This window comes from Zonotrichia leucophrys, chromosome 6 (assembly GCF_028769735.1).
Source record: "Zonotrichia leucophrys gambelii isolate GWCS_2022_RI chromosome 6, RI_Zleu_2.0, whole genome shotgun sequence".
NCBI classification, from domain to species: domain Eukaryota; kingdom Metazoa; phylum Chordata; class Aves; order Passeriformes; family Passerellidae; genus Zonotrichia; species Zonotrichia leucophrys.
In genome coordinates this window covers 24750706-24769781 of record NC_088176.1, presented here as the reverse complement: position 1 = coordinate 24769781, position 19076 = coordinate 24750706, and the positions used below count along the sequence as shown (strand labels likewise).

Here is a 19076-nt window from a genome sequence, read left to right as displayed (position 1 = left end):
GCCCGCCTTCCATTTCTGCCGGGGAGCGGCCAAGATAATGTGAGTGCACTTAGGCGTTGGAATTAACAACATAGTGAGGCAATTCTTCCAGCTGCAGTTGTTTGTAAGGTTTTTTTTAATACCCGATTAGAAGTTGACAGTAAAACATAGAGCTGGTCAAATCTGAGGTGAAAGACAGCCGATGAGTTTTGCAGGGAGCAGAAAAAATGGCATCTGTTGTGAAGGGAAACTGCTCACAGAGAGATAGCATTAAAACAGTCGGAAAGCATCACAGTGGGTCACCTGGTCCACCCTCCCTGTCCTAGAGCACATTGCACAGAACTGCATCCAGACAGCTTCCAATATCTCTAGATGAAGAGATTCCACAACCTCTCTGGGCAATCTGCTCCAGTATGGGGTCACCTGCACAAAGTTCTGCCTCCTATTTAAATGGAGGTTCCTATGCATCAGTTTCTTCCCATTCAGTGGTGACCTAGTGGTTGGCACCACAGAGCAGAGCCTGACACCTCCCCTTTAGGCATTTATACATATTAATGAGGCCCCCTATCAATCATCTCTTCTCAAGGCTGAACAGGCTCAGCTGTCTCAGCTTTTCCTTGTAAGAGAGATGCCCGATCCCTTAATCATCTTCATCCCTGTGCTGGACCCGCTCCAGGATCTCCGTGTCTCTGTCACTGGGGAGCCCAGACCTGGACACAGCACTCCAAGCAGAGCCTCAGCGGGGCTGAGCAGAGGGGCAGGATCACTTCCCTGCCCCTGCTGGCAATGCTCTTCCTAAGGCACCCCGGGATACCATTGGCCTTCTCGGCCACAAGCGCACTGCTGCAAGACCTTGCTGTCCTTCAGCCCCCCAGGTCCTTCTCCACAGAGCTACTCTCCGGCAGATCACCCCAGCTCCTCCCGGTGGTGAGGCTATTCCTCCCCCAGCTGCAGGACCCTGAATTTCAGGCTTTTCTCTGCCATCCCTCCAGCCTGTCGAGGTCTCTCTCAAGGGCGACAAAACCCTCTGAGGTCTCGGCCGCTCCTGCCCGTTTTGTGCCATCGGTGACTTCTCCGAGCAGGCCCTTCACCACTCCGTCAGCTCCGGCGGCCGGCGCTGTTGCGGAGCAACCCCGCGCGTTCGGGGCCGGGCCGGGCGGCAGGAGCGGGGCGGCCCCGGGGCTGCCGGCAAGGAGCCGGAGCGGCGCTGCTCTCCGAGGGAAGGCGAGCGGCCACAGCGCATCCCGCGGCACCAGAAGCAGGGCACGGACACTACGGGCTGCCGAGGACTCTCTCGGAGCGTGAGGGGAGGCGGGGTAGCGGGCCAGGCCCTACCAGGAGTCCCGACAGCCGGCGTAGGAATGGGGAGCGGGCCCGCCCAGCCTGCAGCCTAGGGGAAAAGGAGGGGCCAGCCCGGGCTTAAATGGAGCCCGGAGCAGGGGGCGTGGGTGAACTCGTTAAGGTCACCTGGGGCCTCTATGAGAGCGGATAATGGGAATGGATTTGCTGTTGTGCTAAGTGTCCGGGCTCTCTGCCCCGGCATGGATTCAGCTCCCTTGACAGCAAAGAAAGGCTCGTGTTTACTTAAAAGCTTGTGTTTACTGGGCTGGTAAAGCGTGTGCACGGAGATCTGTGCCTTTCCTAACTGTGGAGTGAGTGCTTTAGCTCCTTGCCTCGCATACACGTGTAAAAGATAGCTCTGATAGATCAAACAAAAATCACCCCTTAATTGTCCTCAGAACTACCTGCCTGTTCTTTGAGTATCTGTGTAGAAGTTTTCTACGTCGTGTTGCAGTTTTGTTTCTTTTTTTATTGTTATCATACAGACCCAGAATTGGCAGCATGTTTTAAATAGCTTATGAATTATGCATGTCTAAACAGTAAGGTGAAGTTTAAGCTTTTTTTTTCTGCAGTGATTGTTATAACTGACCTGTCCACTGGAGCTTTTAAGAACTAAACTACTGCCAAATAACTTGTATAAATTGCAAGCTTAGTAAAAGGTAATGTCATAGTCAGTGACACTGACTATGTGTCACTGCACTTTAAGCACGAATTCTTAAAGCCCCTAACTCAATTCTGACATTGATGTCTAATATCTGTCTGTTCATTGTCAGTAGATTTGGATGGAGTCTCAGTATCTGAAGCAATGCCTGGGAGATTGCTTGAAGAAAGGACTGGCAGAGGTTGTAGAGCATCGGCCAGCAGATCCAATAGAGTATCTTGCACACTGGATTTACAAATACAGAAGAAACTTAGATGAAGAAGAAAAGGTGGATTCAACTTAGGCAAAAAAAATTTAATATAATTGATGCTATTTAATATATCTTCCATTTTTATATTTAATTGATTCTGTGTTACCTCTGAAATAGAGAATACTGGAGAGAGCTGAGCTGGAAGAAGAACGGGTGGCAGCCCAAGCAGAACTTGAAAGGTTAAAAATCGAGGAAGAGCAGCGGAAACTGGAAGAGCAACGGCAGGTTATTAATGCTTAATAATAGATCATTCCAAGCAGCATATTGTGCTGTGGCATCTTGGAGCTCTATGTATACTTCTAATAGCTGTATAATGATTTTGATAAAGGTGACATAAAGCAGGCATTTTAATTTCCCTTTTCTGATTAACTGAAGTTATTAGTCAGCACATGGGTAGGAAAAGTTACATACTATGCAGTAAAATGTTATTAAAAAGTGATGGCTGTTAAGTTAAAAGTCAGCCAGTTTAGGAGTTATGTGAGAAGTAACTGAAAGTACTGTTTGGGCTTATAATATGAAATTAATATAACATCTGTGTTTCTAGCCATTTTTTGTAAAGGAGTCATGTGAACCCAGGGTTGCCATGGTGATGTTGATGTGACCTGGCTGGATTTTTTTGTATGGATGACTTCCATGATGTTAAAATCAAATGCTTAATTTTAAATTTATGCTGATCACATTAAGCCCAGCTCTAGTGTAAGATGCATTCATTTTATTTCACTTGCAGTTTTAAAATTTGGAGTTTAGTAATTTGCAAACCAAAAGTAATGTGCTTAAGGGTTTCATGAGTGATGTAAAATAGTAAATGAAAATAAAGAGATTGTGTCTAGAGATAATTCACTGAGAATTAAATAAATCATTTCACTTAAGCTATGGGAAAGATGTTGAACAATACTCACATTAGATGCATTTTTTTAACCTAACTCAGTTTTGTAGTCAAATACTGAGGTAAGTTTTGCATTTATGTACCAAAAAGGAATAGAAAATTATGACCATGTTTGTAACTGCTCACAAAATGCAAGAGCAAACAGTGTTCTCTAAGGTTGTTGAGTATAAATAGATTATGCAGTTTCTGAAGTTTTGATGTAATAAGACTTGTGTTCCCAATTAATAAACATTTCCTGTTAGATATTTCTAGTTGTAAATACTAAAGGTTGCTGATGGACATGATTAATGTTAATGACATTGCCTGCCAAATTTTTCTATAGGTTTGATTCTACATTGATTCCTCAGTGTGTTCTAGGTACTACACAAAGTATCAAAGAACTTAATCCAGGAGATAACTAATACAAACTGAGAAAGAGTTTGTGTAATGAGACAGTATCTGAAGTGTGTACACTAACTTCAGTTAACTGTTTTTTCTTCCTCTTGGTAGTAAAGCTTCTTTAGCAAATACCTTTCTCAAACCTTTGAAAATGATGATGATGATAATGAAAGGATCTTGTTATTAGCATAACATAGAAATTATGTTTTATGCTTACTTTTTATTTATTATTTCAATATAAAATACATTGTAAACAATGTGGTGGAAAAGATACGTGTGGGTTTTTTTTCGTTCTAATTTGTCCTTTCTTGTACTGATTTCAGGCTGAGTTGGAGAAAGAACTTGCAGAGTTGGAAGCACAGAAAAAGGAAGCTGAAAGGCAGTTGCAGCAGGTAGATCAAGAGGTTTAAGCCAATGCTTAGTTGGTGGTTTGAAAATACCATTTATCAGCCATTTTTTCCAGATACAGGCATCAATTACAAAACACAAAGCAGAAGTGTTGAACTAACACATAATTAAAGAAACAGGAGTGGAGATAGGAGGGAATGTTTAACACATGGCTTCTGCAGTCTGGGTTTTATACTTGAATTTTGGTCAGAGCAGAACATAAATTTACTCCAAAAATCCAGCATAAGGTCAGCTTACCTGATGCTTCTACATTTCTTGATGGTATTTAATAAAAAGTTTTATAAAATAAGCATGTCTAATTGAAGTACCAATATAGTAATATTTTACAGGGGGTTAGCATAAAATCCATTTACTGTACCTGGAAAAAGAGCTGTGGTTTGGAATTGCAGTGCATCTGGATTCTGCTATCATAGTGGTGCATGGGAATTTATACTAACAGAAAAGTGTCTATACAGATATCCATGTTTATGGTCTTTTAATGCTGCTTCAGCAAAAACATACATGGATAATTGGCATGCTTATCTCCCTAAAGCTTTTAAATCTCTGTCGGGCACAGAGTATTTTAGAAATACCGAAGTTTTTAGAAAACTCTGCTAAAATACTGACAAAACATAATTGTAAGAAGATGAAGATATGAAAGTGACAAAAAAAAAATAATATATAAAAACTTTAAATTGCTGTTAATTAAAAAAAAAAAAATTAAAAATAGGGCTAAGCATACCAAGACATATTCCTATACTACTAAACTTGTATAGCACTTATCTAAAGTGTTCTCTTTACCTTGATACATAATGTCATTTTAACACACCTGAAATGTGATTTCATGACATGGGACATTTGACAAGAACTGAAAACTGGTTTTCTTTACCACATGAAAATGAACAGGCAATAGCTGAAGTTACAGATGAACCTGAGGAGCCAGATGAGAGTGAACCTGTAAGTGTTTAGAAACAGATTATAAATTATTGATTCTTAAAAATTTGCTTTTCTGTACTGACAATAGATTTATGAAAATATAACTTATGACTGTTCTTAGGGTCAGCTTTTCACAGGTGTTTTTTCCACTGAGATAAATCAAATGTGTATGCAAGATCCCATATAGCCCCAGTTTTTATCATTTTCTGATAATTACATATTTTAAAGTGTTCTTGAGGCTTTGGGCATATTTTATGGGTTCTTTAATAAGAAAATTGTAAAACCAGAAGGGAAAATGAGTCTTAAGTGTCTGCTACTTTCTACATGTGCCAAGTTTTCATGCCTGAAGGTGTTAGATTCCTTTGGCTTTTGGGGATGTTATTTCAGGTTTTACAGTGACATGTTTGCTACAAATTACAAACAGATTGATAAAATAAGACATATATGCTTGTACTATTGATTCTGCCCTCAAAATCACAATGCATCATCCAAATTTGCTGGATTTTATAATAAAAGTCTAGTGATGACATTAATTGTATTCATTCTATTGAATGGAAGAATACATGATTATACTGATAAATACCAACTTGTCTGTCATGGGCAGGTTTTTCTATTTTCCTTTTTACAAAGCTCAGTGAATGCTGGTAAGTGGTAGAATATTTTTGTTGTTGTTTTCCAGGGTCAAACAGACCTCCCAACAGTAATAGAAGAAGAAGAAGAGGAAGAAGAAGAAGAAGAAAATTAGAACTGACCTGAGAGCAGTACATCTATTTTCTACTCATTACTTGCTATCCTGAAGTGTAGTATCTTGGTTTATGTATTTTATAAATATAACTGATTTATGTAACTGTTTCTCTGGTGTGTGTTTTCAAGGTCTTTGTATAAAGTCTGTTATTTCTGATACCTATTCTTCCTTTTTGTTCTTAAAGCATTGTAACTAGCGTGGCTGATTTATAGGAAGAAAATTGCAGCTGAAGTGAAAGAAACAAATACATTTTCTACTTGTTGCATATTGAAGTAACCATAATAAATAACAATATAACTAAAGTGTCAATATGATTTGAGGATAGATGCTACAATATGATAATTTGAATCAATGTTATAAAAGACTAAAATATTACTGAAAATTATTTTCAAGAATTTGAATGGTTTCTGGCAGAAAAAGGGAATGATCTGCAGATTAAAAGATGGAGAGAGTATTCTGGACTTCAAACTTGGTGCAAAAATCCAATCACTATTCCCAAATGTATTTGAAAGAGGAAAATTTAACTCTGACTCAGTAGATACTAGAAGATCTTGTTTCCTAGAAGTCATCTAGGTCTTTATCATCGGAAGATATATTTATTATTATATCTATATTATAATAATCTATCTATATATATTATTATTATATCTATTATTAGAACCCTTTTTGGGTATTGTGTGGTACTAGGTAAGCTGCAAGTGTCTGCATGTTAGTCTTGATTAATCAAGTTTTTAAGACTTTACTGCATTTTTCTTGAATTTGTAAATCAAGAAATTAAATGTATTCTCTACTAAATACAATCATTATTTCTAAAACTTCTAAAAATTTAGAAGAATATTTCATTTGATCCATGGTTATTTATAAAAATAAGTTAAATAATATCTAAAGATTGCATTTTTAAAAGAACAGATGTTTGTAATCTTGGTATAGGTTGTCAAGAATGTTCTGTCTCTTTGTTATAAATGGAAAAAACTTCAGCATCAAGAAATCCTGTTGTTCTATAAAATGTGCCTTTGTATCTATGCCTTCTACTACAGCTTAGATGGTCATGGCCAATATTGTGTAATGAAAATAGCTTTCATTAGAAAATCAGTGCATAGTTAATGCACTCACTGCATTCTTCAGTCTTGGAATGAAAGAGATTTTTCTGATAATTTCACTTCAATTTTTTTAATAGTATCGCTGAGTCTAAGTGGTTTGCTGTCTTTGGCAAACTGTTAAAAATATCTGTACACCCAACAGACAAGGGTCAATCACATAATAAATGTTTTCCTGCTCTGAATAACTTGTCTTGATCATGTAGATCAGACTAAGAATAATCCTACAAAATTTTAAAAACATGAGCACTATTGATATTTCTGTATATTAAAATATTATTGTTTCCCTTAAAGTATCTCTATTTTAAAAAATCCTGTTCCCATCTTATTGCTACACTGCTTTTTGAATGCTGTTAACAACCACGTCCTGTATGAGCATCCTTAAAGTCATTTACCAGGTATAAATACTTAGAAATGTTTCTGTAACTTTTAGAGTCATGAAAAGTGGAACTATTTCTTGTGTCTAAGTGGTCAGGCTTTACTATCTACAATAATTCTGATTGGTTTGCAGTTTCTGTGATAGTCAAAACTTTTCCTGTGGCAGGAATGCACCCTTGTGGTTGATGTTCCAGATTTTGACACAGTTCACAATTATATTTGTTACAAACTGTTACAATAGAATCATTCAAGGACACACTTTGATACCACAGTTCTAATTATACTGTTAACACTGCATACACAGCAGCCTCTTGTGCCAATCTCAAAGGGATGGAGTAAATAGATAAACAGATGGAATTTGTTTTTTAAACAACATCTATAACTGATTCTTGATATTTAGATTAACACTTCCAAAAATTGGTAACTCGTGTTCATTTTCAACACTTAATGTCCAGTCATGTTGACCATGAAAATTTCAACCTTCATACAGCCTTCAGAAAGTAAGATACTATTTTAAAACATGCTAGAAATTAATTCTGATGACATGTTGCTTTCATTTTTTAATTGTTTCATACTGTTTGTATTTTTGTTTGATTTTGTTGTATGTGTCCACTAGAGTGCATCCTAAATAAGCACACTGGAAGCTCTGTCAATTACAGCCCATGAAAGCTACAACTTCTGTTTGTCATTGTGTTTCAGCTTATTTTTAACTATGACTTTTTCTTTGTGATGCTGCAGTCCATATTCCTCATTTTATTTCAAGATAACACGTTTTGGATGGAAACTTTTATCAGAAAATTACTAAGCAAGGGTCAAAACAAAATGGTAGATTCCAATTTACCTGTTTCTTTATTGTTAGGTACAGAAAACTTTTCTTGTGAAAATGTTATTTATAGGAATTCCCATTTTTTTTAGGATCTGATGTGCACAGACCTGGTGCATTACAGCTTTATAGGAATTCTTATCTTGGATATGTGACAAGAGGTAAACAGTTCTTGGCTCCATGCTTTCTTGAGGTGCAAACCTGCCTGTAGGTCACTTGAAAATGTAGTTCACAACAAAGATGACTTCTCCTTGGGTGTCTAAACCTGGAGGGAAATTAAGGCAGCTTAAAATAATTTTTGCCTTCTCTTTCTGAACTTTCACCTTCTTTGGAATTTAGCAAGCTAGAGCCTGGAGGAGGATGGATTACTCTTTTAATTACTGCTCATGATGCAATTTCAGAAGTGTGAGCACAATTTAACCGCTGCATAAAATGTAAAATTGTACACTGGAAAAAAAAAAAGCAATTACATAAGGTAGCTTCATCTGCAGCTTACACTCCCTTTGAATAAATTTTTGTGAAATTTAGAAAAGAAGGATAAAATTCATAGACAGATGATGCAAACTGTCACTGAAAATAAGGCTCTAAATACTGACAGAAAATTTATGAAATTGTCATTTTTCCTTTCTTCAGAGTAAGAGCAGTCTTGTTTAGGGTGAGCAGGCCATGTGCAGATCCTTCAGAGAACATGCTGATAGTAACATGCCCATTCACAGCTGTTCTCATTCCAGCAATACTGAAGCACAAGCATGAAAACAGATATGAAGCCCAGAATAGGACAAAATGATTCAGATTAACTGTCAGTCTGCTCACAGAGGTGAAAACAGCTCTGCAGTGTGAGAACCTTCTCCTGCATGGAGAAATGCATGTTGCAGAAAACACATTTATTTTAAAGTTATCTTTTAATGGAATAGGTTTTATTCAGTTTGCAGTCCCTTTTATGATGAATGATTTTCCTTCATAGTCTAAAGGAACTAACTTATCTTTTTGTTAACAGAAATTTTATACAGTATTTTGCTAATGGCAATGGGAGCCATATGAATTAGTCTGGATTAAATGTTAAATCAAATTTCTCTGAACTTTGCTAATGCAGTTTACTTATATTTGAAATCAGCTATTAATTGCTTTATTTCTTTGAAGAATTTCTTGTACTTAGGTTAGAAAAAGAGCAGTGTTGTCTATTGACTACAGCTAGAAATGAGAGTCTAAGCCTGTTATTTGCTGATAAAGACTGATGTACTTTTTGAAATATCTTACCAGTGTATTTGTTTGCTTTTACAGGTTTGTTTTTGAGTTGTTGCTTTTTTGGTTTCTGTTTGGGTTTTCTTGTGGGGGAGTTTGTTTGCTTGGTTTTATTACTTTTGTTTGTTTTCTGGTGCTGCCATTATAGAGCTTCATGCAGTTGTGTTTTATACTTGTGTATTTGTTACAATTCATACAGTGCAAGAAGTTATACTATTGCAAGCATTTGTACAGGTATTGGGCAAATACTGGGAAGAAAGGCCAGGTAGAGGAAGGTGCCCTTTTTTGATCTGGCACAGTGTAGCAGATTTTTAAAAAATTAAAAAATTCTCATTCTCAGAATTGGAGAGTTCTCAGATGTATATGCAACTTCAGTACTGTGGGTCTTCCCTGTTAACTTGTACATCATAGAATCTTTATCATTAACCAAAATTAGTGTTTAATTTAGATCAGAATTTTTATAATTGACACTATTTTTTATTTCAAATAAATTAGAAGATACTATATCATGAAAAATTACATTTATGAGAGCCTGTCTGAGGTAGGCTCTCATAAATGTAGGATCCAAAATCAATGCCCAAAAATTCAAACCAAATTAATACATTAATACTGGGCATGTTTGTTTTAGCACCTGAAAGTAAATTCATAATGTCAGGTAATGGAATGAGCAGAGAAGGTTGCCATTTGGTTCTTGTTGATTAATCTTTCTTGAGTTATCTATTTCAAAGGCTGTATTGACATTTCTGTACTGCTACAGAAATATATGCATCACTAAAAATTCCAAATTTTCCCCCATTACTTTCATCCATCACAATTTAAAAATTCAGTGTACTTTAAATGATGATGTGAAGCTTGGATTTGACTTAGAAATAAAAATTGATATTTAGGCATATTGCACCAAAGTTATCTGAATAATTTTAGCTTCTCTAAGGGAATGTAAAATGTTTAAGAATTTTTTAATGAACTCCCCAAGGGAATTCTGTCATTTTCTCCATGTAGTTACTTGTGGATCTCAATAGAAGTTGATATAATAAAAATTTTGGGGTTTTCTTCCAAAAATCTTGGGAAAGTACTTGTGGAAAATGTGACTTTAGTTTGATGCAAGAACCAATTGGTGTTTAAGTTCAGCAGATTAGTTGTTCAGCGGTTCCTTCATAGTTTAGATGTTGTCTAGTAGATGCCAGATAAAGAAATTGGCTTTTCCTGGTGGAGGAGGTGGATGTATGTTTGAACTTGATCAGTATTTTGGTTAGTCTGTTTTTCTTAATGAACTGAGTCATATTTTCAGCTCCATTATAGAGCTGATTGTTGTTATTTGGTTTCAAAAAAATTGAGGCAAACCCTTTTTTGTTGTACTGAAGATGCATTCCAAGGATCTCAGTCTTGGTCTCATTGAAGTTGCTGACAAAGTTGTGGTTGAAACATAAGAGGATTGAACTCTCAACTAACACAGACTTCTACTCCTGAGAAACCATCTCCTAGTTATTAAATTTTTAATGCACTTAATATTAAAACAAGAGAGAAATGATTGCCTCAAACTATATCTGCAAGGCAGAACAGAAATAAAAAGAGCTTAATTGTGGGGGGGGTTGGAAAGAGGAAACATTCAGATAATAAATCATTTCCATTTCAGCAGAGGGGCACTGCAGCTCTCTTTTGCTGTGTTTCTAGTCACATTCCTGGGAGTGTGTTAGGCTTCTCCAATCATTCTGCCCAATTTCTGCTCCACCTCTTGGATGTACTTGCTTGCAGAAATGACTGGCTCCACACAGACACACCTGTATTTGGTTCATTATCGTAAGCAATTGCGGTTTTGCCACTGATGTGTTTAGTAGATAAGTGAAAAAATTCTGTTTATTTAGCTGATAATTGTAACCTGGGAAACAGGATCTGTTTGTTTGATTGTAAGCCAGGCTGCACTGAAAAGTTACCCTTAGGCCCTGACAGCTGAAGATTTCTAGGGCTGGGACTGGGCTGCAGTTCTGAGGCAGCTGTTCCTCAACATTTTTTCTGTGGGCATATGTGTCTAAGTGGAGCCTATAGCAATAATGCACCAGTATTTTGTTTTTCACTTGAACTTGGGTTAAATGTTTTTGTATTTGCTTGTATTTTAAAACTATAGAGTCAGATTTATTGGTAAGAATCATGAACCCTATAAAAACTGCCACTGATGATATACTAAAGCACTATACTGAAACACTGACTATTCTCTTATCTCAAAAGTTTGTGTTTAGAGGCACCTGCCTCTTAGTATCTTTAGGATAAATGGTTTTGGCACTGCTCACATGTAGGTTGCTGTTAACTGTAGCATGTTTTCCCCTTGCCCTCCTTATGTGACTTCTCTAAGTTGTATTTTTTAGCTATCACTTAAAAACTCAGCATAGTTACAATGTGTGAATCTGTCTATGAATTTGCTCAGGCTTTGCATGGCACAAAAAGTCAGGAAATACAGCCAGACCTATGTATTTCTATTTCTATACATTTGGTTTGTGTCTTGACAGAGTAAAGTCAGGCTTCTTTATTTTGGTGCAGTTTCTTCAAAAGTCTCTCCAGCAGCTACAACTCTTTCATTATTCTGTGACTACAAGAAAGTCACCACTTTTGTGTGTGGTGAGCTCATGCAGCTGGCATCCATATACCAATATTCTTTTCCATATTCTTTAAATCAAAGGACCATCTAAGCTTTAGAGAAAGATCCACTGAATTCTCTCAACTTTTCTTTGTTTGGTAGGACAAGTAAATTCCTAATTTAAGTTTAAAAAAAATTGCTTACAGTATTTTGTTGTTATAAGCACCATAAAAATGAAACCCACAGATTTGAATAGGTTTGCATATTTGTGCACTCAAAAATCTGTAAATTAATTTCATATTTTAGTTTCTAAGGAGATCAGGTCTGTGCTTACTGAATTTGCTGGCAGGAATCCAACCTGAGTCCTAGTAAAATACTTATGCCAACTGCGTGGGAATATCTGTATGTGTCTTAAAAATAATTACACATTGAAATGACCTGGCTGACCTTGCCTCTAAAGACTCACAGAATCCCAGTGATGTGTTTTATGGTACTGCAGAGGGGGAGAGGGAACAAACCAGAGCTGATTACCCACAACCTCTGACTGGTGCTCTTGGAATTCTAAGCCATTGGTAGCAATTGGGAAGAATTTAACAATTAAGCTGCAGTATAAATTTGCCATTAGTTTTCTCATTAGCCAAGATTTCTGAAAACACAGAAAAGAGGATACCTTGGAGGAGTTGGGTTATGCCAGATGCTGATTTCAATACCAATTTTCCAAAGCAGAAAATGAGATGCTTCACTTCACTGGCTAAACCTTCTAATATGTATGAGTGAAATGTTTTTTCTCCTTAAGGTCAATAGGAGTAGTTGATAGGTTTTGATTGTGGCAGGTCTGCTCTGATCTCTGTTTTCGGGCTGACTTACCAAACTGTTGAGAGGCCAAAGGCACCACTGGTGTTTAATTACAAGCAACACAGATTGTGGACATAAAAAAGAAGCAGCAGCAGGAAACCTATAAGCTGTCAACCTCCTGTCAGGAAACAGGAAAGAACTCTCTGCATAGAAATCAAGTAATTGATATGAATGTAGGAAATTTAGGTGCTCCTTAAATTGATTAATAGGAAAACCTGGAAGAGGAAAAAAGAAGAATCAAGGGTAAGGAAATATTGGAGGAGAAGAAAGATAGAGATATACCCTAAGATCAACCCTTTTGCATGTTTAGCCATGAGCTGCTACCTGTGGGGAGTCTATACACCTGTGTAGGGTAGGGTTTAAGATGGTAAGGGGATTAGGTTTGTCCTGCTCTTTCCCTGCCTAGTAGAGCTGCAGGCTTCAGTTTCCACTTAAAGCACTAAAATTGTCTTCTTCCTTGAGATGATCTAGTGTTGCTGGTTTATTTGCTGGAGTTCTGAGATTTGTGCATAATTTGAATACTCTCCATTGCAAAAATGAAAAATGTAGATCTTAAACCTTAAGAATAAAATTTTGAAGTTTACAGTCCTAATTCACATTGCAAACACTGGTCATATCCACGAGGTTTTTTGAGGGCTTTTTTTGTTCATTTGAATAATTTTTCACATTTTAGTACAACAGGTAAGACATAACATTCCAGGTACTGATATTTCTCATTGCTACAAGTGTTCTTGTTGCTAAGGGTCAAAGCAAGATTGTTTTTGTTATATAAATTTATTATACATTATAATTCTTGAGCTTTTTGGTTTGTTTCAGGGTAAAAGATTTGAAAGAAAAAAAAAGTGTCATTATGAAACTCTGATAAGGCACCTTTGTCTATAAGCCTAAAGATCTTTTGGTGAGATCCATTTCCCATTCCATATTCTATTAACTGGAATCTGGAAATATTGATGTGTTGTGATTGCTGTGTGAATTTTTGTATAGTACTGTTTATATACTTGTGTTAGGTGATCCTGCATACCCTTCTTCCATTACTTAATGGATGTTTAGACAGATATCAAAGAGTAGTTTTGGCTTTGTTTTAGTTCAGACCTGCTTATCTGAAACTGCTAAATGACTAACTGCAGTGAAATCTGTCAGACACAGATAAAAGATAATAATCTTTGCTGGTTGTAATATATTTGCCCAGGTGAAATATGTGAAATTGCTACCTAAGTGGCAACCTTCCCAGTCTGGATCAGCTGTAGTAGCAAGGTCAGGTTGGAGGATTTCTGAAAGATGTCACCAGTCAGTTGATTTAGTTAAGAGTTTCCTGCAGACCTCATAGCACCAGTAGAGCATTTGAGCTCTGTAGCAGTGACAGTGAGAGAATTTCCTAAAAGGCTCTGAATAACCACGGGTAGGAATCATGGCTCAAATGGATGTGGGATGTGTGCAGTATCTTTTTCTCCTGATAGCCATAAAAGTCTAATTCTTGAGACCACAACATTGTGTAGTTATTTTCAATAATGCAAAATGCATGTAAAATTATGCTATGCATTATTTACTAGATTAGTATTGAGTGTTTGAATAGGTGTTTGCCTGTATCAAGCAGTTCAAGTATGTAAATATTTTCATTGCAAGCATAGAAGAGTAGGAAAACATACACTAGTAGGGTAGGAAACATACACTACTTCCCTATGTGTAGTGTGTGTGAAACAGAATACTTGTAAAGGGTTTTGGTCCAGAGAAGTAACCACAGTTTTATACCAGATGAAGGAAAAGTATGTTCCAGCATTGTTTCAAGAAAAAGTCAAATGTGTCTGAATTTAACCTAATGTTCCTTGTCAGGAAGCCAGAATTAATGAATTCCACAACTGTTCTTGCAGATAGGTTTCTGAAACCTGACTTCATGCACTAAAGTCAATATTTGTTTCAAAGTCCAAAGACCACCTGTACTGTAAACATCTATGAAACACTGCAGCAGAAACTGTTGGGTAATAGATAAATGCATCAGTCTCTTTCCTAAGGTACTGAGGAAATCCTAATGGTTTGTACTGATAATGTCACAAGACACGGGAAAGCAGAAGATCATCTGGAGCCCAAGCTGCTGGAAGCCAGCTGAGTTCCCCAGCCAAGCTGAGATAAAGATCTATGGCTGTAATGGGGTTTAGTCTGGGTAGGTGATCAGACCTGTCATTCACAGCTAAGAGCCCTAGCTACTCCCACAGAAAGAAACTCTGGCTGCTGTGGATCTCATGTGTGATCACACCCCATGCAATTGAAATTAAGGCTTGTGCTTTGTTACATGTCAGATGACAGTCTTTCCCTAGCCAAACAACCGACCATAACAGCTGGAAAAAACATCCAGTAAAATATATAGATGGCTTTTTGTAAGGTTTAAGGGAGATCATTTCTAATTGAAGACTTTTCCATACCTTCTAAGGCATCATTTTAGCAATGAATGGGTGAATTTACTGCATTTACTATGGTGGCTTATGAGTAAAATGCTAAATATGTATGTTGTACACTGCTACATTTGCAAACTGAAACTTTTAATTGTGTGAGGTGAGTATGGAACACGGCTCTATTTTTTCCTTTCTACCCTCTCATCATTTGTGAAGGATACAAAGAACTTGTGATTCTGTTGTAATAGGGCTTCACATAAGCATGTACCACAAACAAAAGCTTGTGCATTGTTCTACAGAGCTTATAACTTAAACAGGAAACTGCTAAAGACTAAAGGCAGAAGTGATTATATGCCAGTGTGGTTTAATGCTGTTTAAATGAAGCATTAGTAACCAATCATCAAATGGAAAACTTTAAACTTTAACTAATCTAGCTATTTTTGCACCATTTTTGTACAACAAGAGTTATTTATGAAAAATTATTAGAAAAAAGACTTTAATTTACCATTACCTTGGGATTAAGACATGAACTGCTAGTACCTTTATTAGGTGAATAAATAAAAAAAAATTGTATTCATTTCTGCTAATTTTAAAGAAATAATGCTCCCAGTGTAATTAACACCAAGATATATTTTAACAAAAGCCCAATTTAACCCCAATGTAGATTTAATTATTTCCTAAGAAACTTAAAGTTGCCACTTCATGTGTAAAGGCCTGGCACATATTGCTTTATAAAATGGCCATGAACTACCTGTTCAAGTTGGTCCTGCTTTGAGCAAAAGGTTGGAGTAGAGACTGTCCAGCTTTAAACATTGTGATTCAGTGAGGCATTGGAATAGAGAGTTTGAGGTCAAATAGACGCAAAAAGGACAAGCACAGGGGAGAGAAGCAAAATTAATTATTTTCTCTGGTATTGGCTATAGAAAAACCTGGAAACACTTATTAGGAAATGGCAGGGATGGCAGTTGGGAGATGCAGCAGAGGACCCCTCTGAAGCTGAAGTTACTGTGGAGTTAGATAGAGTGCACACCAAGAAATTGCTCTGACTGTACTTGGTATTTACTCAAAAAGTCATAAAAGCCCTCCAGAATGAAAGGGCTGAATCGCTCATGGTCATGTGCAGGAGGTCCCATAGTCCAGTCTGGAGAAGGTGAAAGGTGAGATGAAAGAATGAATGCTGGGTGATAGACACCCATCTCAGGGCACATTACCTTCTTTCCTGCTACAACCACAACCTTTTTTTTTCAGTTCTGCAGTATTTATTTTACCCTGAATGTTTATGGGCCAGTGAAATCTACACCTGCATGTTTGGGAGGCCTTGAGCCACTCTCATTTTCAGATAATACTAGATAGAGGCAAGAGTTTTGAAGCAGGTGGGAAGCAAATTTTGAATTCCCCATGTTCAAACTCTATTGCTTTGATCAGGTTTGTCATTCTTCATGCAAAGGAAATAAACACATATTAACCAATCTTCCTTATGTTAACTCTAAAAATAAACCATAACAGTTACCTTCCCCTAAAGTAAATGGCTAAGGCAAGGCTTTTCACCACCCAACCAAGAAGCCATAGAGGATATTCCTATGAGGCTTGCAAAATTTATTGCTCATTTCCAATTGGAAAAAAAAGATGGACTGCAGTAACTCCTTGAAAACACATTATTTGTATAATAGAAACTAGTAATAGTAAACAGTAAAAATGAATCTAGTATTAAAGTAGTTTTTGTAAACACCTGAAAAATTGTTTCCACAGGCATTAATTAGGAGTAAATTCCTTGCATGAAGTGAGAATAAAATGGCCAAGTAGAAATTTAAACTATTAGCCTGTTAAACAGTTAACTTGGTAAAAATCAAATCTGAAGATAAAGTGAGAAAACAAAACAGAAGTATTTAGGAAAACACTTTCCTGCATGTTATTTGAATCCATGAAGTATTCCTGTATATTGCTACACTTGAGCATGTTTTGGTTCTTTAATGAGTTGGAATTGTAATTTTAAGTTACTGTAGGAAAAGTAATTTTAAGTTAATATAGTAAAAGATATCTCTACATATCAAGTCATAATCCTTAACATTTGAAAGCTGTGATAAGAGAGGGAAATTTCACAGCTTAAGAAATGGTTTCCCTATAACTGATACTAGTAATACAATGATGGGCAATACATGAATTATAAAGAGATTTCCAGAGAAACTTTATTAGGGCTCAGTCCAGGTGAGTATGGCAATAAAGTTAATAGAAAATTGGGAATCCTGTTGAGTGCTGAGTCATTATCAATAAAATGGAATAAGGAAAAATGCTGATGTCATCCTTTTTCTTTATTTTCATAGACAGGAGTGCTATGCCAAAAAGACATGATGGTAAAGCACTATCTTACCTTTTTTCAAATATTTAAAAAGTCAAATTCTCTGGGAAGAGAAGCCAAATTAAACATTACATAATCCTACAATGCATTAGCATTGGTCATGGATGTCCTAGAAGAGAACATGCTGAGGTGCCTCATGACCATAAAGCAAATGTCCTGCTCTTGATAGTAAAAGTACAGCTGGAAGAAACTCACATTGGAGGTGTTACACAAGTTAATGTGAAATGCAGCTGGACAACGTTTCTGGAGATCTAGTACAGAGAGGCTTTTTAATGAAGGGTGACCCTCCAAAGGTCACAAGCACCAATGCATTTAACTACACAGCAGCAAGTGCAAAAAGAACTGTGAAAGCAAAATATACAATGGCCCTGCAAACTCATTCCTCATGTATGTCAATACTTGTGCTCTTCAGCATTTTTAGAGCTTGTGGGTTTCTTATTTTTACATGTGTTAAGAGAATTGTGTGAGTCCTGCATTCTCCTGGAGTGTTGCCTTAAAACCATGAATGCTGATTCCCAAACTACACTTTCTGTCCTTAAGAGGCATTGAAAACCAAGGAAAAGCAAAACCAGAAGCAAGAGAGAGTGGAACTCACAGGCTAATGATAATCAGTCTTGTCTGCTTTTGTTGGATAATTGTTTGTAGAATCAGGAAGAAAACTCTTTAATACACACAATAATTTTTTGTTTCATCCATTCCCATTGTGTCTTTTGGTGCCTCCATAAGGAAGAAGAAAATATTTGCATTTAAGAATGATTGCTTATCAATGATGCTATTTTACTTTAAAAGTTAATATCATTTTTGAATGTTACAGATTAACTAGATTTAATATGGTTAGTTACTCTTTGGTCTTATTTGTTTGTTTTTTTTTTTTTTTACAAATTCTATTTTTCTGCATGGTGTTAATGTGTAATTTATTCAGGCTGGGATAGTATCTTCACGTCAGTGGGGTGACCACAGTTTACTCCAGAGAAATCTGTGCCTCATAATGTGTATCTGATGTGTCAATTTGTGGGATTTAAGTGCAACCAGTGCTCATCATTCCATGAAATGAATTCTGTACAATAGAAAACCAAGGAAGAGTATTTGAAAAGAACGATTCCGTGTCGATGATTATTGGAGAGGGGCCAATGCTGCAGCAGATTCCTGATGAACATTCACAGGCATTGGTTATTGTTTTCAGGAATGTAGGCAGAAAGTGAAAATTCAAATGAGTTCTTACATAAATATGTAGCAGTGAGAAATCTGAATCCAAGGAATCATCTTGGGGATTTTCTAATAATGATATTAATAATAATAGTAATAATAATGGCTAAGGGTTTGAAGTAAACCAAGTTTTTAAACTGAAGAGTGGTAAGGAATTAATTTTTTTCATAGACCAGTGCTTTGGTCAGAGATTGAGAATATAGTGGTTTCTGTAAAGGAAATAAGGAAAAGTACACTTACTTATAGTGGTGCAGTAGTGGTGGGCATTTTGTGAATATGTCCCATGGATATGTTTACTTGTTTTTTATATACTTACTTAAAGACACGAATACCCACAAAATGCCCTCTGCCTTCATACCTGACATGCATTCAGCATATTCCAGACATGAGCCATTTGACTAGAAGAAATTCTCTGCAGCAGAACTGATCACTGAGCTCTGAGATGCAGCAGTTATTGTGATTATAGGGTTATGGAATATAGTATGGGAATATGATACAAAAATATAATTAAAATTGACCCGTATTAATAGAAGAAAGGGCAGGGGAAAAGAAAAGCAAAGGCTGAAGGGTAAGCTCTGTGTAGCAGACTGTGAAGCAGCG

At 36.7% G+C, this 19076-nt stretch overlaps 1 protein-coding gene across 4 annotated transcripts; it reads left to right on the top strand.

Annotated features, from left to right (window-relative positions):
- Nucleotides 1-792: 792 nt before the first annotated feature.
- On the top strand, nucleotides 793-6144 carry DYDC1 (DPY30 domain containing 1). 4 transcript variants are annotated; one of them, XM_064717239.1, is made up of 7 exons: nucleotides 794-1290; nucleotides 1893-1979; nucleotides 2097-2249; nucleotides 2349-2456; nucleotides 3819-3887; nucleotides 4789-4839; nucleotides 5498-6144. In XM_064717239.1, exons 3-7 carry the CDS (start codon nucleotides 2103-2105, stop codon nucleotides 5561-5563), a joined length of 441 nt encoding a protein of 146 aa, XP_064573309.1. In that variant the 5' UTR covers nucleotides 794-1290; nucleotides 1893-1979; nucleotides 2097-2102; the 3' UTR covers nucleotides 5564-6144. The 4 variants fall into 4 exon arrangements, with proteins under 4 accessions (XP_064573310.1, XP_064573309.1, XP_064573306.1 ...); XM_064717236.1 differs by having other exon boundaries at nucleotides 794-1551; XM_064717237.1 differs by having other exon boundaries at nucleotides 794-1631.
- The last annotated feature ends 12932 nt before the right edge of the window (nucleotides 6145-19076 follow it).

Excerpts from the sequence above, each read along its gene's own strand:
- DYDC1 (XM_064717239.1), top strand. The coding sequence starts at position 2,103 with ATGGAGTCTCAGTATCTGAAGCAATGCCTGGGAGATTGCTTGAAGAAA. Across the intron at positions 2,250-2,348 it reads ACTTAGATGAAGAAGAAAAG|AGAATACTGGAGAGAGCTGA; the intron begins GTGGATTCAACT and ends CCTCTGAAATAG. Across the intron at positions 2,457-3,818 it reads AACTGGAAGAGCAACGGCAG|GCTGAGTTGGAGAAAGAACT; the intron begins GTTATTAATGCT and ends TACTGATTTCAG.